The sequence below is a fragment of the Arabidopsis thaliana genome, chromosome 3 (assembly GCF_000001735.4).
Source record: "Arabidopsis thaliana chromosome 3, partial sequence".
Taxonomy (NCBI): domain Eukaryota; kingdom Viridiplantae; phylum Streptophyta; class Magnoliopsida; order Brassicales; family Brassicaceae; genus Arabidopsis; species Arabidopsis thaliana.
The window spans coordinates 18,780,692-18,797,405 of record NC_003074.8 but is presented as its reverse complement, the minus strand read 5'-3'; the positions used below and the strand labels follow the sequence as shown (position 1 = coordinate 18,797,405).

General features: G+C 33.9%; 1 protein-coding gene, 3 long non-coding RNA genes and 1 pseudogene across 7 annotated transcripts; 3 read left to right on the top strand and 2 right to left on the bottom strand.

The window, feature by feature from the left end:
* Nucleotides 1–1,363: 1,363 nt before the first annotated feature.
* Nucleotides 1,364–5,863, bottom strand: AT3G50625 (annotated as a pseudogene; the record flags this gene model as incomplete). The annotated part of the gene is made up of 1 exon: nucleotides 1,364–5,863.
* An 822-nt stretch (nucleotides 5,864–6,685) lies between these two features.
* On the bottom strand, nucleotides 6,686–7,024 carry AT3G08130. Its single transcript, NR_141394.1, has one exon. It is a non-coding gene; the product is annotated as an other RNA (long non-coding RNA).
* AT3G08125 lies at nucleotides 6,868–7,094 on the top strand. The gene has a single exon (NR_141393.1). It is a non-coding gene; the product is annotated as an other RNA (long non-coding RNA).
* A 2,018-nt stretch (nucleotides 7,095–9,112) lies between these two features.
* Nucleotides 9,113–9,424, top strand: AT3G08120. Its single transcript, NR_141392.1, has one exon. It is a non-coding gene; the product is annotated as an other RNA (long non-coding RNA).
* Nucleotides 9,425–10,453: 1,029 nt separating this feature from the next.
* Nucleotides 10,454–12,746, top strand: AT3G50620 (P-loop containing nucleoside triphosphate hydrolases superfamily protein). Of its 3 annotated transcripts, none has more exons than NM_114922.5 (6): nucleotides 10,454–10,688; nucleotides 11,104–11,333; nucleotides 11,429–11,687; nucleotides 11,755–11,934; nucleotides 12,011–12,166; nucleotides 12,246–12,746. In NM_114922.5, exons 1-6 carry the CDS (start codon nucleotides 10,659–10,661, stop codon nucleotides 12,411–12,413), a joined length of 1,023 nt encoding a protein of 340 aa, NP_190631.2. In that variant the 5' UTR covers nucleotides 10,454–10,658; the 3' UTR covers nucleotides 12,414–12,746. The 3 variants fall into 3 exon arrangements, with proteins under 3 accessions (NP_190631.2, NP_001327231.1, NP_001327232.1); NM_001339477.1 differs by lacking the exon at nucleotides 10,454–10,688 and adding an exon at nucleotides 10,720–10,755 and having other exon boundaries at nucleotides 12,246–12,711; NM_001339476.1 differs by lacking the exon at nucleotides 10,454–10,688 and having other exon boundaries at nucleotides 10,720–11,333; nucleotides 12,246–12,711.
* The last annotated feature ends 3,968 nt before the right edge of the window (nucleotides 12,747–16,714 follow it).

Sequence of the window (16,714 nt, the reverse complement as noted above, 5' to 3'; positions counted from 1 at the left end):
AATTTCATTTTTTTTCCTTTTTAAAAATGAAGTACGAAGTCTATTTCACAAGAAATTAAGAAGATTAAATTGTAGTAATGAACATGTCCTTCCCCATTATATGTAAGCAGTCAATGAATGATTGGAATTTGGAAACTTTAACGTTACTCTGACTCATAAACTTACTAAGAAAGGTCCACATTAAGAATATTATCAAATTGCATTAATTAAAATTTTACCTAAAGTCTAAGTTCGTAAAAAATTGGTTTTGGGAGTGTTCAAGGCTAAGCTCTTGTGTCCATGCATGTTCGAGTTTATGCTGGAGAATGATGATTTATGTTTTAGGCAACACATGAAAAAAACAAACATTTTATTAAATAAAGTTCATAACTTCATATGCCAAAGAAAGCTGACGACAACTTTATTTAATTAACGGAAGGGAAAAAGGTTATATTTCTCTTCTAATCAATAAAAAGAAATAAAGTAATGTGTTTTTGTATACTTTTTAAACATTATTCACGCAACTCAATTATAGTGGGGAAAGAAAGCAGATCACTTTCTCAAGTCGAACTTTTTCTTTTTCTCCCCATGGATTTCCCAAGGCTCCTCCAATTACCCTACAAAGACTCTCTTTCCGAAAGGAGATTCATGAATTTTATCATATGAATTGATATGTAAAGCTGATTCATCTTTCTTCTTCGATGATTTTACATCAAAAATTGATAAAAGACATGGAAAAATGCATCATTCACGTGGTTTTCGTATACCTTTTCTTATGTAATGAAAAGAAAATAAACTTTCATGCCTTGCTTTAATTTAGCTTACGAAATATATCAACATTATTGGTACGTATAACATATATATAATCATCTTCTAATGAATGATTGGTCAACCATAAAAAGGTTGTTTGAATGATATGAGATCCAGTTATCCAAATGAAGAAACATGTCGTGTTTTGTGGAGTCATCACACGTATCGTTGAATGTAGGTTTTCAAAATACTAATAACAGATTCAAAATCACACACAATTCAACTAATAGTAACATTGACAAAGAATGCAGGAGTTTAAACCGAAAACCCCATAAAAACTACATTGTTAATATTGTTAGTTTTTCAGTGAAAACAAAACTGGTTTTGTAGAATCCGCCGCAGATAGTATATGGCTGAAATTTGCTAGTCAATTTTTGTATTACTATTAATAAACCCTCTATATATAGCGAGAAGCTAGCTAGATATAATACATATTCGTGTAAGATACAGACGATACTGTATCCAAATGGACCAAATTGTAATAAATATACACATCTATTGATAATTGGCATGATGGTGAGCTAGCAGTGAGAAAGAAGAGAAAATTTGAACCTTTTAATAATATTACTCTGTTTTTCAATAATAATTACAATGAGATTACATTCTTCTTTTTATAGAGATTGAGGGAGAAGGATCTAGAACACTCTCGACACTATACAGATGTATGTAATTTTTGGTTATTAGATAAGGATGAAAGAGGATTGAATTAGTTTTAGAGGAGCGTCTTCCTTTCTCTTTCAATGTTTCCTGCAGGTACATGTACGGATGAGAGACAGCTTTTGATCTTTGTCATCTTCTGTATTTGTTGACCAGGCTTTATAGTTGGACTTGATTTGTTATGGGTTTGGCCCATCTCCTTAGCTTCAGACATCTCACTCACATTCCCCCTCAAACTTGTGGTGGGTGGTTCAGCTACACCAAGTTTGATTCTGAGATCAATGAAGGCTCGTCTTGGTAGCGGTTTTGTGAAAATGTCTGCAAGTTGCAGCGTTGCAGATATGTGTTTTGTCTCCACAAGACCCAAAGCAACTTGTTCTCTGATGTAATGATAATCTGTGTCAAAGTGCTTAGACCTGTTATGAAGAGCAGGATTGGCGCTTAGATAAACTGCTGATAGATTGTCACATTTCACCAAGGTTGGATGGGTTTGTGTAACTCCAATATCCCTAAGCAGAAAAGACAGCCAAGTAAGCTCTTGAGCTACTGCCGTAAGAGCTCGATACTCTGCTTCTGTGCTAGATTTTGACACTGTTTCTTGTCTCTTGGCTGACCACGAAATGAGGTTGCATCCAAGTAGTGTACAGAACCCGGTTGTCGAGCGTCTTGTTTCCTTACACCCAGCCCAGTCGCTATCACTGTAAGCTACGAGGGACAAGTTCTGGTTTTTCTTGATGTGTAAGCCCAAGTGAATAGTTCCTTTCACATATCTCAGAATCCGTTTGAGCAAACCAAAATCTGCTGTAGTAGGAGAATGCATCCTTTGGCAAATGAAGTTAACAGCAAACTGTATGTCGGGTCGGGTGATGGTTAAATATTGAAGCTTTCCAGCTAAACTTCTGAAGTAAGTAGGTTCAGGGAAGAGGTCTGAATTCAGGTTCTCAATGTGTTGAGGTAGTGGAGTAGGCATAGAGTTGCAGTTTGACATTGCGGCTTGGTGAAGAATGTCTTTAGCGTAGGCAGTTTGATGGAGGAAGAGACCTTCTGGTGATGACTCAATTTCCACACCAAGGAAATAACTTGGAGCGCCCAGATCCTTCATTGAAAAACGTTTGTTGAGAGACATGAGAAGCTCTTGAAGTAGATTGTGATCACTCCCGGTGAGAAGAATGTCATCTACATATAGAAGTAACACCAAAGTCTTCCCATTCTTGTGATATGTGAATAGAGAAGGATCTGATTTGCTGCAAGAAAAACCAAAGTCAAGAAGATAGTTACTAATCGTGTCAAACCAAGCTCTAGGAGCCTGTTTTAAGCCATACAAAGCTTTGGTGAGACGGCACACATATGAAGGTTTTTCTTGATCCACAAAACCAGGAGGCTGAAGCATGTAGACAGGTTCCTTTAATTCACCGTGAAGAAACGCATTAGACACATCAAGTTGCTTTATGTTCCATCCTTTAGCAGTAGCAACATCGAGAACAAGACGGATAGTGGCTGTTCTGACCACCGGACTGAAGGTTTCAAGATAGTCTAGACCTTCCTCTTGGTGAAATCCTTTGGCAACAAGCCTAGCTTTTAGCTTATCCACAGACCCATCTGGTTTGAGTTTAGTTTTGAACACCCACCTGCATCCCAAAATATTCATATCTTCTGTGGGCTGAACCAATGACCATGTATGCAACATGTGAATTGTTCTCATTTCATCATTCACCGCATTGTTCCAACCAGGGTGATTTAAGGCTTCATCAATCGATTTTGGTTCCTCAACTGAAAATTTTGAGGTAAGAAGTGCATATCGTGTGTTTGATTTATGAATCCCGGCTTTAGACCTTGTTGTCATTGGGTGAGTGTTTTCTGGTTCTTGTTGTACTTCTTCTTCTACTGTAACCTCTGCTTCATCATTTTGAGTGTGTGTTTCTTCATTCAGAGATTCTGTTTCTGTTTCTTCAAAGGAGTCTTCTTCCTCTTCTTCATTCAATACTCCCTCAGTTAAAATTGCAGGCTGAGTTGTAGTATCCTGAATTGTATTCTTCTGGATCGATGGAGGTTTTGCTAAGCTTTCAATTTTTCCTTCTTCAGCTTGCGGTATGAGTGACTGATCAGCTTGTGGTATAGATGACTGCCAAGCACTGAGAAGAGAGGACTCGTATTGTGGAACCAAGAACTGATATTTTTGTTTGAAAGGAAATGTTTCTTCATCGAAGATAACATGCCTTGAGATATACACTCTTCCGGTAGGTGGGTATAGACATCTATATCCTTTATACTGAGAATTGTAGCCAAGAAATACACATTGTAGTGATCTAGGCTCAAACTTATGCTCTCCTAAGGGTCTTAAGCAGGGATAACATGCTGTTCCAAACACTCTAAGCATTGCATAATTTGGTTTCTGTTTTAGTAAAGCTTCAAGGGGACTTACATTGCCTAATGACGGAGAGGGAAGCATGTTGCTTAGGAAACTTGCAGTGAAGAACGCTTCTACCCAGAACTGTAGCGGTGTGTGACTGTGAAACATCATCGACAAACCGAGCTCGACAAAGTGACGATGCTTCCGTTCTGCTATACCGTTTTGTTGAGGAGTATAGGGGCAAGAGATTCTATGTTGAATTCCACAGTCTGTTAGGTGCTTCTTCATTAAGTTACTTGTAAACTCACCACCTCCATCACTCTGAAACACCTTGATCTTTGTATTAAATTGGTTTTCAACCAGGTTTTGGAAAGCAACAAATACCGCAAAAAAATCTGACTTTGCTTTTAATGGATAAAACCATGAGTAGCGAGAGTAATCGTCAACAAACACCACATAATACTTGAAACCTTGTTTAGATACAACTGGTGAGGGGCCCCAAAGGTCACAATGAATTCGACCTAAAAGATCTAACTCACGAGAATTCGAAGAAAAAAACTGTAACTTAGAACTTTTCCCCATCTGGCAAGGCTCACAAACAGGGGACATTCTGCTCTTATTGAAACTAATTTCCTTGCTTGACTTGAGTTGTTGAAGAATCCGAGAATTTGAATGTCCTAAGCGATGGTGCCATATTTCTTCGGATGCTGCACACTGTCGATTAGAATAGAAGGCTACAAATTCTTGGTTCTCCAACACATATAGACCGTTACTTCGAGGACCCTTTGACACCACTTTCTGAGTATTTATATCAATAATGCATACTTTATTAGCATCAAAATACACACCGCAAGGATAGTCATCACATAGTTTGGATACTGATAGAAGGGACTTTTGTATATCAGGACATACTAAGACCTCATTTAGTGGAAGAGTACCTGAATCAGAAGAAATGGTGGTGGATCCAACATGTGTGATGGGTAAGTATGCTCCATCGCCAACAAGAACTGTGTCACTGCCGTTGTAGGGTGATGCAGCTTGTAGATTATTTGTGGAAGAAGTCACATGAGCTGTAGCTGCAGAATCAGGTACCCACTCTTTACCAGAACTGTCTGAAACCCGCAGAGAAGAGAAGGCCTGGGCAGTATCAACACTTTGATAGTTGTGATCAAATCTGTTGTAACATTTTAGAGCTGTGTGTCCAGTCCGCCCACAGATCTGACACACTGGACGCTCTCCTGTGTTATTGGAGTTTGTCTGATGCTGAGAGAAACCCCTTCCACGCGTAGAGTAGCCACTTCTGCCGCGATTTTGACCATAGCCTCCTCTACCTTTACCACGGTTGCCGGAAGTGTAGTTGTCTGTGTATTCACTACGTTGAGTGTTGAAAGCCATGTGAGGATTGGCAGTAACTGATTCTTCATAGGACTGGAGCTTCACATCAAACCCTTTAACCTCGGAAATCACATCTCTGAAGGTTGGTGGAGAAATTTTACTCAGAGAGCTTTGTATAACAGTAGTGATAGGATCATACTCTCTTCCCAGACCATTAAGAAAACCAAAGATCTTCATTGATTCATCCACAGGCTTGCCTATAGAACTTAAAGCATCACACACAGCAATAAACTCACGACAATACGCTGATAAAGTTTTGTCTTTTTTTGACAAGAGTTGCAGAGTACGGCGGAGCGTGAACTCACGAGCAACACTGCTCTTATTGAAGTTTTCTGCTAAGGAGATCCAAATATCTCTAGAGGTTTGGAGATTGTGGACATACCCGAGAACTTCTTCTGATAGCGTGCCAAAAAGCCATGAACGGATGAGCTGATCAGTGCAGAACCAACTTTCATACTGAGGGTTTGCGACATCGACGGAGGTGTCTCCTGTGACGACGTTGAGAGTACGTGGTGGTGGTGTGATTCCACCATTGACAAAGCCGATGAGTTTGTGACAAGATAGCAAAGACTCGAATTGTGTCTTCCAAAGGAGATAGTTGGAGTCATTGAGCTTGAGAGTTACAGAACTAGAGACATGGACATTGTCCGGAAAAGGGTATGGATCTGCCATTTTTGGACCTGTGAGAGTTTAGAATGGCTCTGATACCATGAGAAAGAAGAGAAAATTTGAACCTTTTAATAATATTACTCTGTTTTTCAATAATAATTACAATGAGATTACATTCTTCTTTTTATAGAGATTGAGGGAGAAGGATCTAGAACACTCTCGACACTATACAGATGTATGTAATTTTTGGTTATTAGATAAGGATGAAAGAGGATTGAATTAGTTTTAGAGGAGCGTCTTCCTTTCTCTTTCAATGTTTCCTGCAGGTACATGTACGGATGAGAGACAGCTTTTGATCTTTGTCATCTTCTGTATTTGTTGACCAGGCTTTATAGTTGGACTTGATTTGTTATGGGTTTGGCCCATCTCCTTAGCTTCAGACATCTCACTCACAAGCAGAAGAGGACAAGCTACAATTTATTTAGATGTTAGAAGCTATGCAAATAGCTAGAGCCCCAAAAATCAAACACATTTACGTCTACCTAATTAGTATACGTATTTATAAATGCATGTAAAAAAGGTAATGTAATTGTAATATCTAAATAACAATTGAAATTGCTTGGCTGATTTTATTTTTTCTTAAAACGAATGAATAGGAGAGTGACATCAGAATAAAATATCAAACATGAAGACTCTTCGTACATACATCGATCGATGGTTTTGCCTGATGCAAAATTTAATTATAACCGAACTCCAGTAAAATGTTGAGCACTTAGCTTATGGGATACAATTTCGAACTATCATATATAACATCACTTAGCTTAGGAAAAGTTAGAAAAAACTTTGTCATATTATATAAGATATATCTATTCCTTTTTCTTTAATTTAAGATCATCGGTCTAGCGGTTTGAGCGAAGAACATAAAAATCCTACTCGGACAATAATTATAAAGAAATCACAAACATGAACCGCACAAGCGTAAACCAACATGAAGCAAACACAAACACAAAAACAGATAGTTAAATTATGTATAAGAAAGAATAAATTGATAAAGAAGTAAAGAGGAAAATGCATTTTTGGTGGTTAGTGGAATAGTGGGAACTGGGAAGGAGAAGAAAGGACAACGAAATGGTGTCGTAATGTTAGGATGGGTAGAGTAAATGAACTTCGAGTCGAAGTGATCTTAACGTGTGTGCCTTTCTTCATGGTCCATCGTTGTCTATTAGGGGTTACCACGTGGACACTTAATTATGGGTTCTTTATTTTCTGCCACGTGTCCAATCTTCTTGTTCTTCTAAAATGACAATTGTGATTGATCACCATCTTACAACCACACTAAACCCGAACAAAAACAATATAATATATAAAACTTTTTATCTTATCATTCTCTTTTACATGTTTTAGTTTTTTCTTAATCACCCGTAGAGTTATGGTCTAGTGACATTAATCGGAACCTTTAAAGAAAACTCCAGTCTGAAGCACTTCGTTAAGTTTTTACTACGGCTGACCGGATCTATGATCGGGTTTATGAAAAAAAAAAAAGACAATTTCTTAATATTTTACCATTTTTTTCATTGCTGAAAGCTCTTACCATTTTGTTTTCTAACGTTTTTAGCCGTCTTGTTCTTATACTTTGCAGATTAATAGCTTGTATAGATTGTCTCCTTGTTAGACATCGTGTCTCTTTTTCTTCCTCACATATTTCATTTATTTTTAAAGTATCATTGGTTTGTACATATGTCTCTCATCATTCAATTATGTTGTATGTGTTTGTTACAAGGCATAACGACAAAAATATGATTCGACTTGCTATATAAGAAAATATATAGAGTTGATAAATTATGAAAATTTGATTTGACTTCTAACGACTGGCTTATCTACTCTGCCTGGAATCTTTTTTTTTTTCTTTTTTTTCTTGGACATTATCATTATGTTCTCTTCAGAATAATACATAATTACAGAAAAACAAACTTCTTAAGTGAACTTCAAATTTTTCTTTTTTACTTTCATTTGCATATTGTATTGCACAAAACAAAACAAAATCATTTGCATGTTGTGCTTTTCTTCTAAAATGTCCAAAATTGACGAAAAATATCATGATACTAAAATTACATTTTCTCTGGAGAGACTGATGACCATATATAATCTCGGAATATAGTTTCGAATTATATATGTATATGTTTTTTCTCAGAATGAAATTTTTTCAAAAATAAAGATAAAATTCCGTGATAGAGTATTGGGCTTTTATTTTTAATATACAAAATGAGCTTGTAACTTCCGTTCGAATCAAGAAATTGACATGGGTTTTTTCAAATATCAGCTTATTGGGCCTGCTTCGTTGATTTTATGGGTCCAACAGTTAGAATCTACAATTTTATTCTTGTAGCCTAGTTTTACTGGGCCTAAATAATCATTTCATTGGGTCAAAAGCAAACACATTTTTTTGTTCAGCTCACAAAATTACAAATCTTATGCGGGATAAAATCAGCAATGCAAAAAAATTACAAAACACTTGACATGGCTCAACAAACCCAACAATTTTTTTGAAATTTTTCACTTTTGAGACAAATTTTGTATAGAAAAGACCATGACAATTAGCAAAAATGAAAACTATGTTAGCCAATTAACTAAGATCGCAACTTAATAAGACAAATCTACGAGATCACCAAACTTCCAAGTGTCGACCAAAATGACTCGCACCATTTGATTCCTACATCGATGAGAGCCACGTTGGATCCCACTCAAATGTTCAAAGACTTGAACCATGTGGTACCAACTCAAAATCCTTTTCGTTTGTTAGGAATATTCAAACAAATAAGTACAGGACAATATCAAATAAACAAAGTTCTTCTCTTTTTCTTCTTTGTAGAACAAGAAAACTAATACATTTTCTATCCTCTAAAACAAAACGATGAAATAAACTAGTAAAACTAATTTGGTGTGTAAGAAAAGAACTAATTTGGTGGGTGATAATGGAGGCTGCTTTTGCAATATTTTAAAGTTTTCCTCTATGTATATATATAAGTATAACATGGACAATTGTACTTTATTATTATGTGTATGATGATGCTATGCAAATTATATAGCATGCCTAAGCCTAAATAATGATAATTTTTTCATGCCTAACAATAACAATGATATATTACATGATAACTATGTAGAGAGTAGAGACTAGAGATGTAACCTGAACTTTATATGGCTTTATAACTCACATGAAAAAGTTAGGTATATTAAGTATGTTTTAGGGTTAAATTTTGATATAGATTTACTATTTACCATGTATCATGTATGTTTGCAATAAATATGGACGCATGGAATCACACTAGCCCTCAGGCTAAAATAAATAGGATTGCTCAAATAAGGCGCTATCATCAATGGACGACCGTCTCAAACTGCGACAAACCTGGTTATACACTATTTTGTATTAACAAAGCTTATACTCCGATTACGTTTTTTAGTCGTTACTATTACATGTTATCTCGTAAAGACCAAATAAACACTATTGATTCGGTTTGATAAGCCGACCAGTTATAAGTTGTAACGTACGGTGTCGGCAGCTCGAACTCTTATGTGTCATTGTGTTTCTAAACGTTTTTTTTTGGTCATATATGCGTTTGTATTTTTAGTGGTTAATTATATGAAAAATGTATTATCTTTTATATATATAATAATATAACAAAAAGATTGAATATTCTGTGTGTGTTTAGGATCTTTAAAAGAAATTTTTTATATGGCAACTATTCTTTTTACTATGTATTTTGATTAACACTTTCAAACTAACAACATTATTAATCAATTAAAATCGTACGCGAGAAACTTCAAAAGTCTCTTTCCTTCTCATCCCGCTTCAGAAATTTAAGTCTGTTTGCCAACAAGATTCGTTCAATGAATAAATATATTAGATCAATCATAAACTAAATGATCAAATATAGATAAATTAGATAAATATAGTTAGATGAAAAGGGACATAATAACTTCCGCTAAAACAAGGTTAGTAAATAAAGACAACCTAATGATTCGTATCAATATGTAGTATATTATAAAAGACTTTAATCAAATTTAATACAGTAACTCAGCATGGAAGAATCATTTTTCATTATTATTCTTAGTGTAAAGTATCACTACTATTAATGTAAAGCTGTAAACAAGAGACCAACAACTATTCATTTTAAGTTTAGAGTAATTACGAAGCAAAAACTATATATACTAAACGATATTATTCAAAAACAAAACTATATATTAAACAAGAAATAAAGTCAAAAGTGTAACGTTTCAGAACGGACGGTCACGCGTGACACAGTGGCTCTCTCTTTTAATTGATATTGTGTCTCCACTTTAATTTAAATTTCATTCATAAAATAAATTTGAAATAATCAAATTCATAATTAACCTTTTTAACTAATTTATAGTCAACTTCTAAGTTTCTACTTAAACATATTAATAAGGGAACTTACGTAATGACACCAAATGAGAAATAGTATCAACAAGTCAATTTATTAAAAAGCTTTTAATAATTTCCTAATCTGAACACTTTTGTATCTTGAATTTGTGGATAAAATTAGCCAAATTTTGTAAATTAGGTTTGTAGTAATTAATTACTGAGATTAAGTAGCGAAGAAGAAGAAAAAAAGGACAGTCCCCATGTTTTAATGACAATGGCTCTACTTTCCACGTTTATAATATTACAAAATCTTTCTTTTGCTCAGAACACAACTTGCTTTGAACTCTTTTACCTTCTTCTTCTTCTTTAGATTCTCTGTAGCTTGAAGTGGATTCATGAATCTGTAATCTCGTCTCTGTATCTAAAAAGCTTCTGCTTTTAACATTATCTCTGTTTCATAAGCTTCTAGAAGCTTCAATGGCGGAGTATATCTGTTTATTCGGCAAGGTTCTTCTCTTTCTTTCTCTCTCTCTCGTGTCTCTTTTTGTGATTAAGCTTCTGGGTATCTCTGCATGTATGTTTTATCAATGGAATCTACCAAAAAGTTCTGTTTTTTGCAAAGATTTCATAAGGAAAAGTCATGATTTTTGAGTCTCTCTGTTATTTCTCCGTTGTAAATGAATGTGATTGGTTTAGGGTTTAGCAGTAGATTCTTGTCTGCTCTGTGTTTTCATATTCTTGATTCCGACTTAATTTTGAACCAAAGTGTTGTTTCTATTTGAAACAAGAAAACGAAGAGCCAACAAAAGCCCTAGAGAGAGCAATTAAGGAAGAAGATTCACTTGAAATAGTTTGATTTAGGGTTTTAAAATCAATTCTCTAGGCAACTAAAGACTCTTGATTTGGTTGTTGTTTGTAACAGGACAGTGCAGCGATTGTTATAAAGCAACCAAAGAAATCACCATTATTCTTAAGGATGATTGTTTTAGTGTTTGCTATGGTTTGTGGTCTCTACATTTGCGCTGTTTGCTTAAAACAGTTAAGTAATGTCAGCTTCCAAACCTCCCAACTTGTCCAAACTAGTCCTATTGATTCTCACTCGCTACGCTTTGTTACTCGGATTCATTATCCAAAGCCTCAGACTTTTAATAGGTAACTAATATACCAGTTCTGTTCTTGTCTATGTTTTTGACTCTCTTTGGTTTGTTCCTTTGTTTAAATCTTTGTTTTGGGTTGTCTTAAACTAGAGCTGAATGTGGACATAATCCGGTGAGGTACTTTGCGATATTGTCGATGCAGAGATCAGGAAGCGGTTGGTTCGAAACATTGTTGAATAGTCATAACAATGTGAGTTCTAATGGAGAGATTTTCTCTGTTTTGGATCGAAGGAAAAACATTTCTTCAATCATTCAGACTCTTGATAGAGTTTATAATCTTGATTGGTTTACGAGTGCTTCAAAGAACGAATGTTCTGCTGCTATTGGTTTCAAATGGATGCTTAACCAGGTATTAAACATCGTTACCGAGCCAAGTACTTACGGATTTTAGAGTTCTTAATCAGATTCTGTTGCAGGGTTTGTTGGAGAACCATAAAGACATAGTAGAGTACTTTAACCGAAGAGGCGTCTCTGCGATATTTCTGTTTAGAAGGAATCCTTTAAGAAGAATGGTTTCTGTGTTGGCAAATTCTTATGACCGTTATGCTAAGCTTTTGAATGGAACTCATAAGTCTCATGTTCATTCTCCTGCAGAGGTTCTTTTTTTTTTGCATACAAATGTTTTGGATTCTTGAGTTTGTTGGTTTCTTGATTCTTTTGATTCCACTGCAGGCAGATGCACTTTCTAGATATAAGCCGGTAATCAACTCGACATCGTTGATCCACGATTTACAAGAAACAGAGAATTCAGCTGCAAAGGCTTTAGAATATTTCAATACCACTCGTCATATTGTTGTCTTCTACGAAGATCTCATAACAAATCAAACGGTAAGCTTTCGAAATAATCAAAGCTACGCTATTGTCTTTTGCTTAACGCGGTTGTTAATACCTATGGAGTTTGATGCAGACATTGAAACAAGTTCAAGAGTTTTTGAACATTCCAGTGAAGGATTTGTCAAGCAGACAGGTGAAAATACATAGAGGAGATTTGTCAGATCATATAAAGAATTGGGAAGATATAAACAAGACTTTGAATGGGACTGAGTACGAGAAATTTCTACGAGCTGATTATTAGTGTTTTAAACTATCTTAGTGAAAAAAAGGTCTTCTAAGTTTGAAGCTTTTCTACTTCTTAGGTTCTTCGGCTCAACTACTTGTTGATCTTTTCCTTTATCATCTTCTATTTTTGTTATCTTTTTAGCACATAAATGATTTTGTTTTCTTCTCATTGGATGTATAGGAGGAACTGGAAAACTGTATTGCTTATTTTTAGAGGTTTGTTTTGTGATTGTTGATTTGAGTTATGATCTGTTCTTACATTCTGATGTACTTTTTTCACTATTTCATAGATGATGAAATGGGCCTTGAAATTAGGCCCAGTAAGACCATTCGATTTTTGACTTTGACATATTTGACTTCTTTGGAGCCTTAACATTATTCATGTTGGGTCTATTCTCGTCGACCGTAAATCATGCTGGAGAAATAAATATTTTCACGAGAAATAAAGGTGTACATGTAATTGCTAATCGTTTCACGTGAGGTTTAAACAACATGCTCCTTTTATCTAATGGTACACTATTTTATTCCTATTCACGATATCTTATACGGCAATACTACTTCGTATTCATTGATATGTGAGTGATATTTAACTCGATAACATGATATTTTACTCGATGACACATTATTTAACCAAAAAGAATACAATTACGTACAACTGCGAATGGTACTTTGTCCAAAATCGTTATCAAAACTAGTTACTCATAAATTCAAAAAAAAAACTAGTTACTTAACAATCCTCAGAAATAAATGGTTGTTGTTTTCGGCATTATTTGAGTCTTAATTCATTAATTACTATAATCTTCTTTAGTTTTTATGAGAAAATATTATATAACTGAAAACTAAAGTTGTACAATTGTACTACAGTCTACTTATCAAATCAGAGAGAATAATATCTCAACTTTCATTATAAAAGATTCACTTTGGCCTTTGGGGGTAAGAAGTAAACAAAGAAGCTTCGAAATAATGTAATTAAATGAAAGAAAGATGCCTATAAGCTATAACATACCAAAAAAGGGAAAAAAAGAAAAAGGAGAAAAAAAGCATAGAGTGAAGAATGATTCTGAACCGCTAGAATTTTGAGACGGACCAACTTTAAGGTTGGAAAGGTTAGTGAAACAGCCTTACAAATCTATGATCGTGACTTCTGATTCCTTATAAAAATTGATTCGTTCGTGATGTTTTAATATTGGAATAGTGTGACCTTTTCTATGAACATATGTTACTGCGACAGTTCATTAATAACGCATTCATTTTTTGTATAAACGAATCGATTAGTGTTAAAACAAAAAAAGAAGCAAATTGTGTTGTAATACACCAATTGAAAAATGCGTAAATTAAACACAATCATTATGTCCTCATGACCTCGTGATAATACGTACCAACAAATCCGTTTCGATGGCTTTGACAAACACGAACCATACATAATAACACCACATAATTAAAAGTATTTTTTTTTTTTGTCAAATTAAAGTAAAATTTCTGATGGTGAAACTCAATCACAAAACCAAATATAATATATATGTTATGTTCACATAGATTTTGGTGCTTACCTTCTAAATCACATTATTAATTCTCCCGTTGATAATTAAAGAGAACCCTAGACTTCAAAAACTCTTAAGACAATCACACGTACGCGTGATTTTCAAATAGTTATTTCCATTTCTTTTGACTTTCTAAAGCCATATATAAAGAATAATACATATTTTCTTATTTCAAAGTAATCCCTAGTTAACAAAGGGGAATTCGTCACTCTCTTGTTTTGTTTAATCGTCAAAACTCTTCTGTTTTTATTTTGTTTTTTTACATAGTTCTCAAAATTCAGGCTTCAACAAAAATATTTAGAATCTAAGATTCGTCTATCTATTAATTCAAAAAAGTTTTGTGGAAATAGTAAATTATATATACTTTTCATATTGATCTTCATATATATATATATGAATTCATGCCACATACATATTATATGCAAGTTTGTGTGCGCATTTATCATATTAACAAAGAGGTAGAGAAGTTGATTGATGGTAGGGATTATGATCAAGATTTGTAATTTACAAGGTTATGTACGATTAAGTTTAAAATGACTAGTGATGATTAAGAGAAAGCACATTATCGTTTTTGCGAAACTGTTCTCGTTTCTGTATGGAAAAAAAGACAACAACAACTTGTTCTAAATATAAATAGAAGCCTAGGGTGGCGGAGGCTACGTTAGTGGAAACTTCCCTGTGTGCAGGAGCCAACCAAATTAAAAATGCTTTCTTTCCCTTTCAACATGTCATTCACTATTTTTAAGCCTTTATACAAAAAAGGCCATGATATTCACTATTTTGTTACTTTTATAATCCCTTTTCGGTAATATCAAGTATTTGTATTAACATGCATGCGCATTCTTCAACCATTCCGATCATTTTCGATATAGTTATATAAAATATGTGCTAGTTCGAAAACAGACGATTTATTCCGGCTACATCATTTACATGTTATAAAATTTGTATAAAGATATATATTTAGAACCAAAAACATATTATGATGCTGAACACCAAATTTTTTTAACTTAGTGGTGACTGGTAGGGACGGTATAGTAGTGGTTTTGTTGATGGGGATAGTGCCTTTGACATTATTCTAGTGAATCTATTGACTACATGGCTTTTCTATGTTTTGGTTTATTTTTTATTCCCTCTTTTGGTTTGATATTTTGTCATTATTATTTATTTGGAAATGGTATATTCCTTAGAAGCTTGGCGGCGTTGTCGGACACATGCGAGTTGGCAAGGAAATCAATAACATCCACAAACTACAAGTCAATAAAATTGTTCTAATATAGCGATTTTCGTCTCCTCAATTGAAGACCGGTATCGCATTTTTTGTCGAGTTAAACTATTAACATTTTAGTATATATATAAGATTCAGAAAGAGGACGAAATATATATATATATTCTTTATATGAGCAATGCAACAAACAATATATGATGTTTTTATAATATGGACGACTCAACCTTCAATGTTTGGAACTTTCCAAAAAAAATGAATCCACAATAACCAAACTTTCATGTATTCCAAGTATATTGAAAACAAAAAAAAATTCTTATTCATTGGAAAATCACTTAAATGACATTCGAAATAAACACAAAATTTAAAGGTAAGCGGTAAACCATCTCTAAATATTATTCAAAGAGTTTTGGTTCATTGCGAAGTCTTTGCATATCAACAACAGGAAGAAAATTGGTGGTAGGCAACACTTTTCATGGGGTAGTGGAAGATCTTTATATTTGTGACTAAGATCATCTTATTATGCTTAGCATGAAAAAGTACTATACACGGTATATAAAAATCTCAACAGTATGTTGCACAATATATAGTCAAACATGCATAGAATCCTATTTAGTATTTTACACTAACCATTCGACTTTTAAAGCCTTAAAGGAGAGAAAAGTCAATTATAAAGATCTTTTGTCAAATCATTAGTCTTCTTTAAACTCGTGTGATTGTGTTGTTGAAAATGCATTTCTGTGGTGGCGAAGGGAGTCTTTTCTTAGCCTTTGAATTCATTTTAAAAACAATGAACCAATTAATTTAGATTATTAATATAATTTTCAAACCAAATGTTATTATTTCCATCGTTAAAAATCTTTCGGAATACAAATATGTGTTGTATATTCAACAATGGAGCACTACGAGAGGTTTCGGACCGACTTTGTAATATTGTATGATTAACCTTCATCAGAAATAGCAATCTATCAATATTTTGGAATCTCCTTTAACCAGAGGCTCTATTTATCGTCCGTCCATTGATAGTCTATTATAGCATTTTCTATTTCAATTATAACCATGCACGAGCAACAAAATAAGAATGCGTGCACACTTGTTGTTATAATGTATTTGAATAGGTATATAATTTATACAATTATACTATGTCGACATGTCGTCATATTTGCATGTGCAAATGGAGAATTCAGTAAAGAAGCAAAGAACTAATTAATTAGTAACTATATATTTTTTGGTATATCATGCCAAAGTAAACTAATTAGTAATGTTCGAGGTGCGAAGGTTAATCGAATTCTATCTCAAATTGTCATATAAAAAAGTTCATCATCAATTTATCATTTCCTTCCATTGTAATGAAATTTAACATTCATATGATCATATCAACGAATTTTTTTATCATCTCCTTGATCTTTTTTTTTTTTTTTAATTTAGAGAAACAAGGAACTAAATATATGAGAAACGTATTGTTAATTTTCATCGAAAAAAATAAAAATTCGTGACTAAATGTATTCGAACACCCTTCAAAAAATTAAAAACGGCCTTGATATATAAATACTT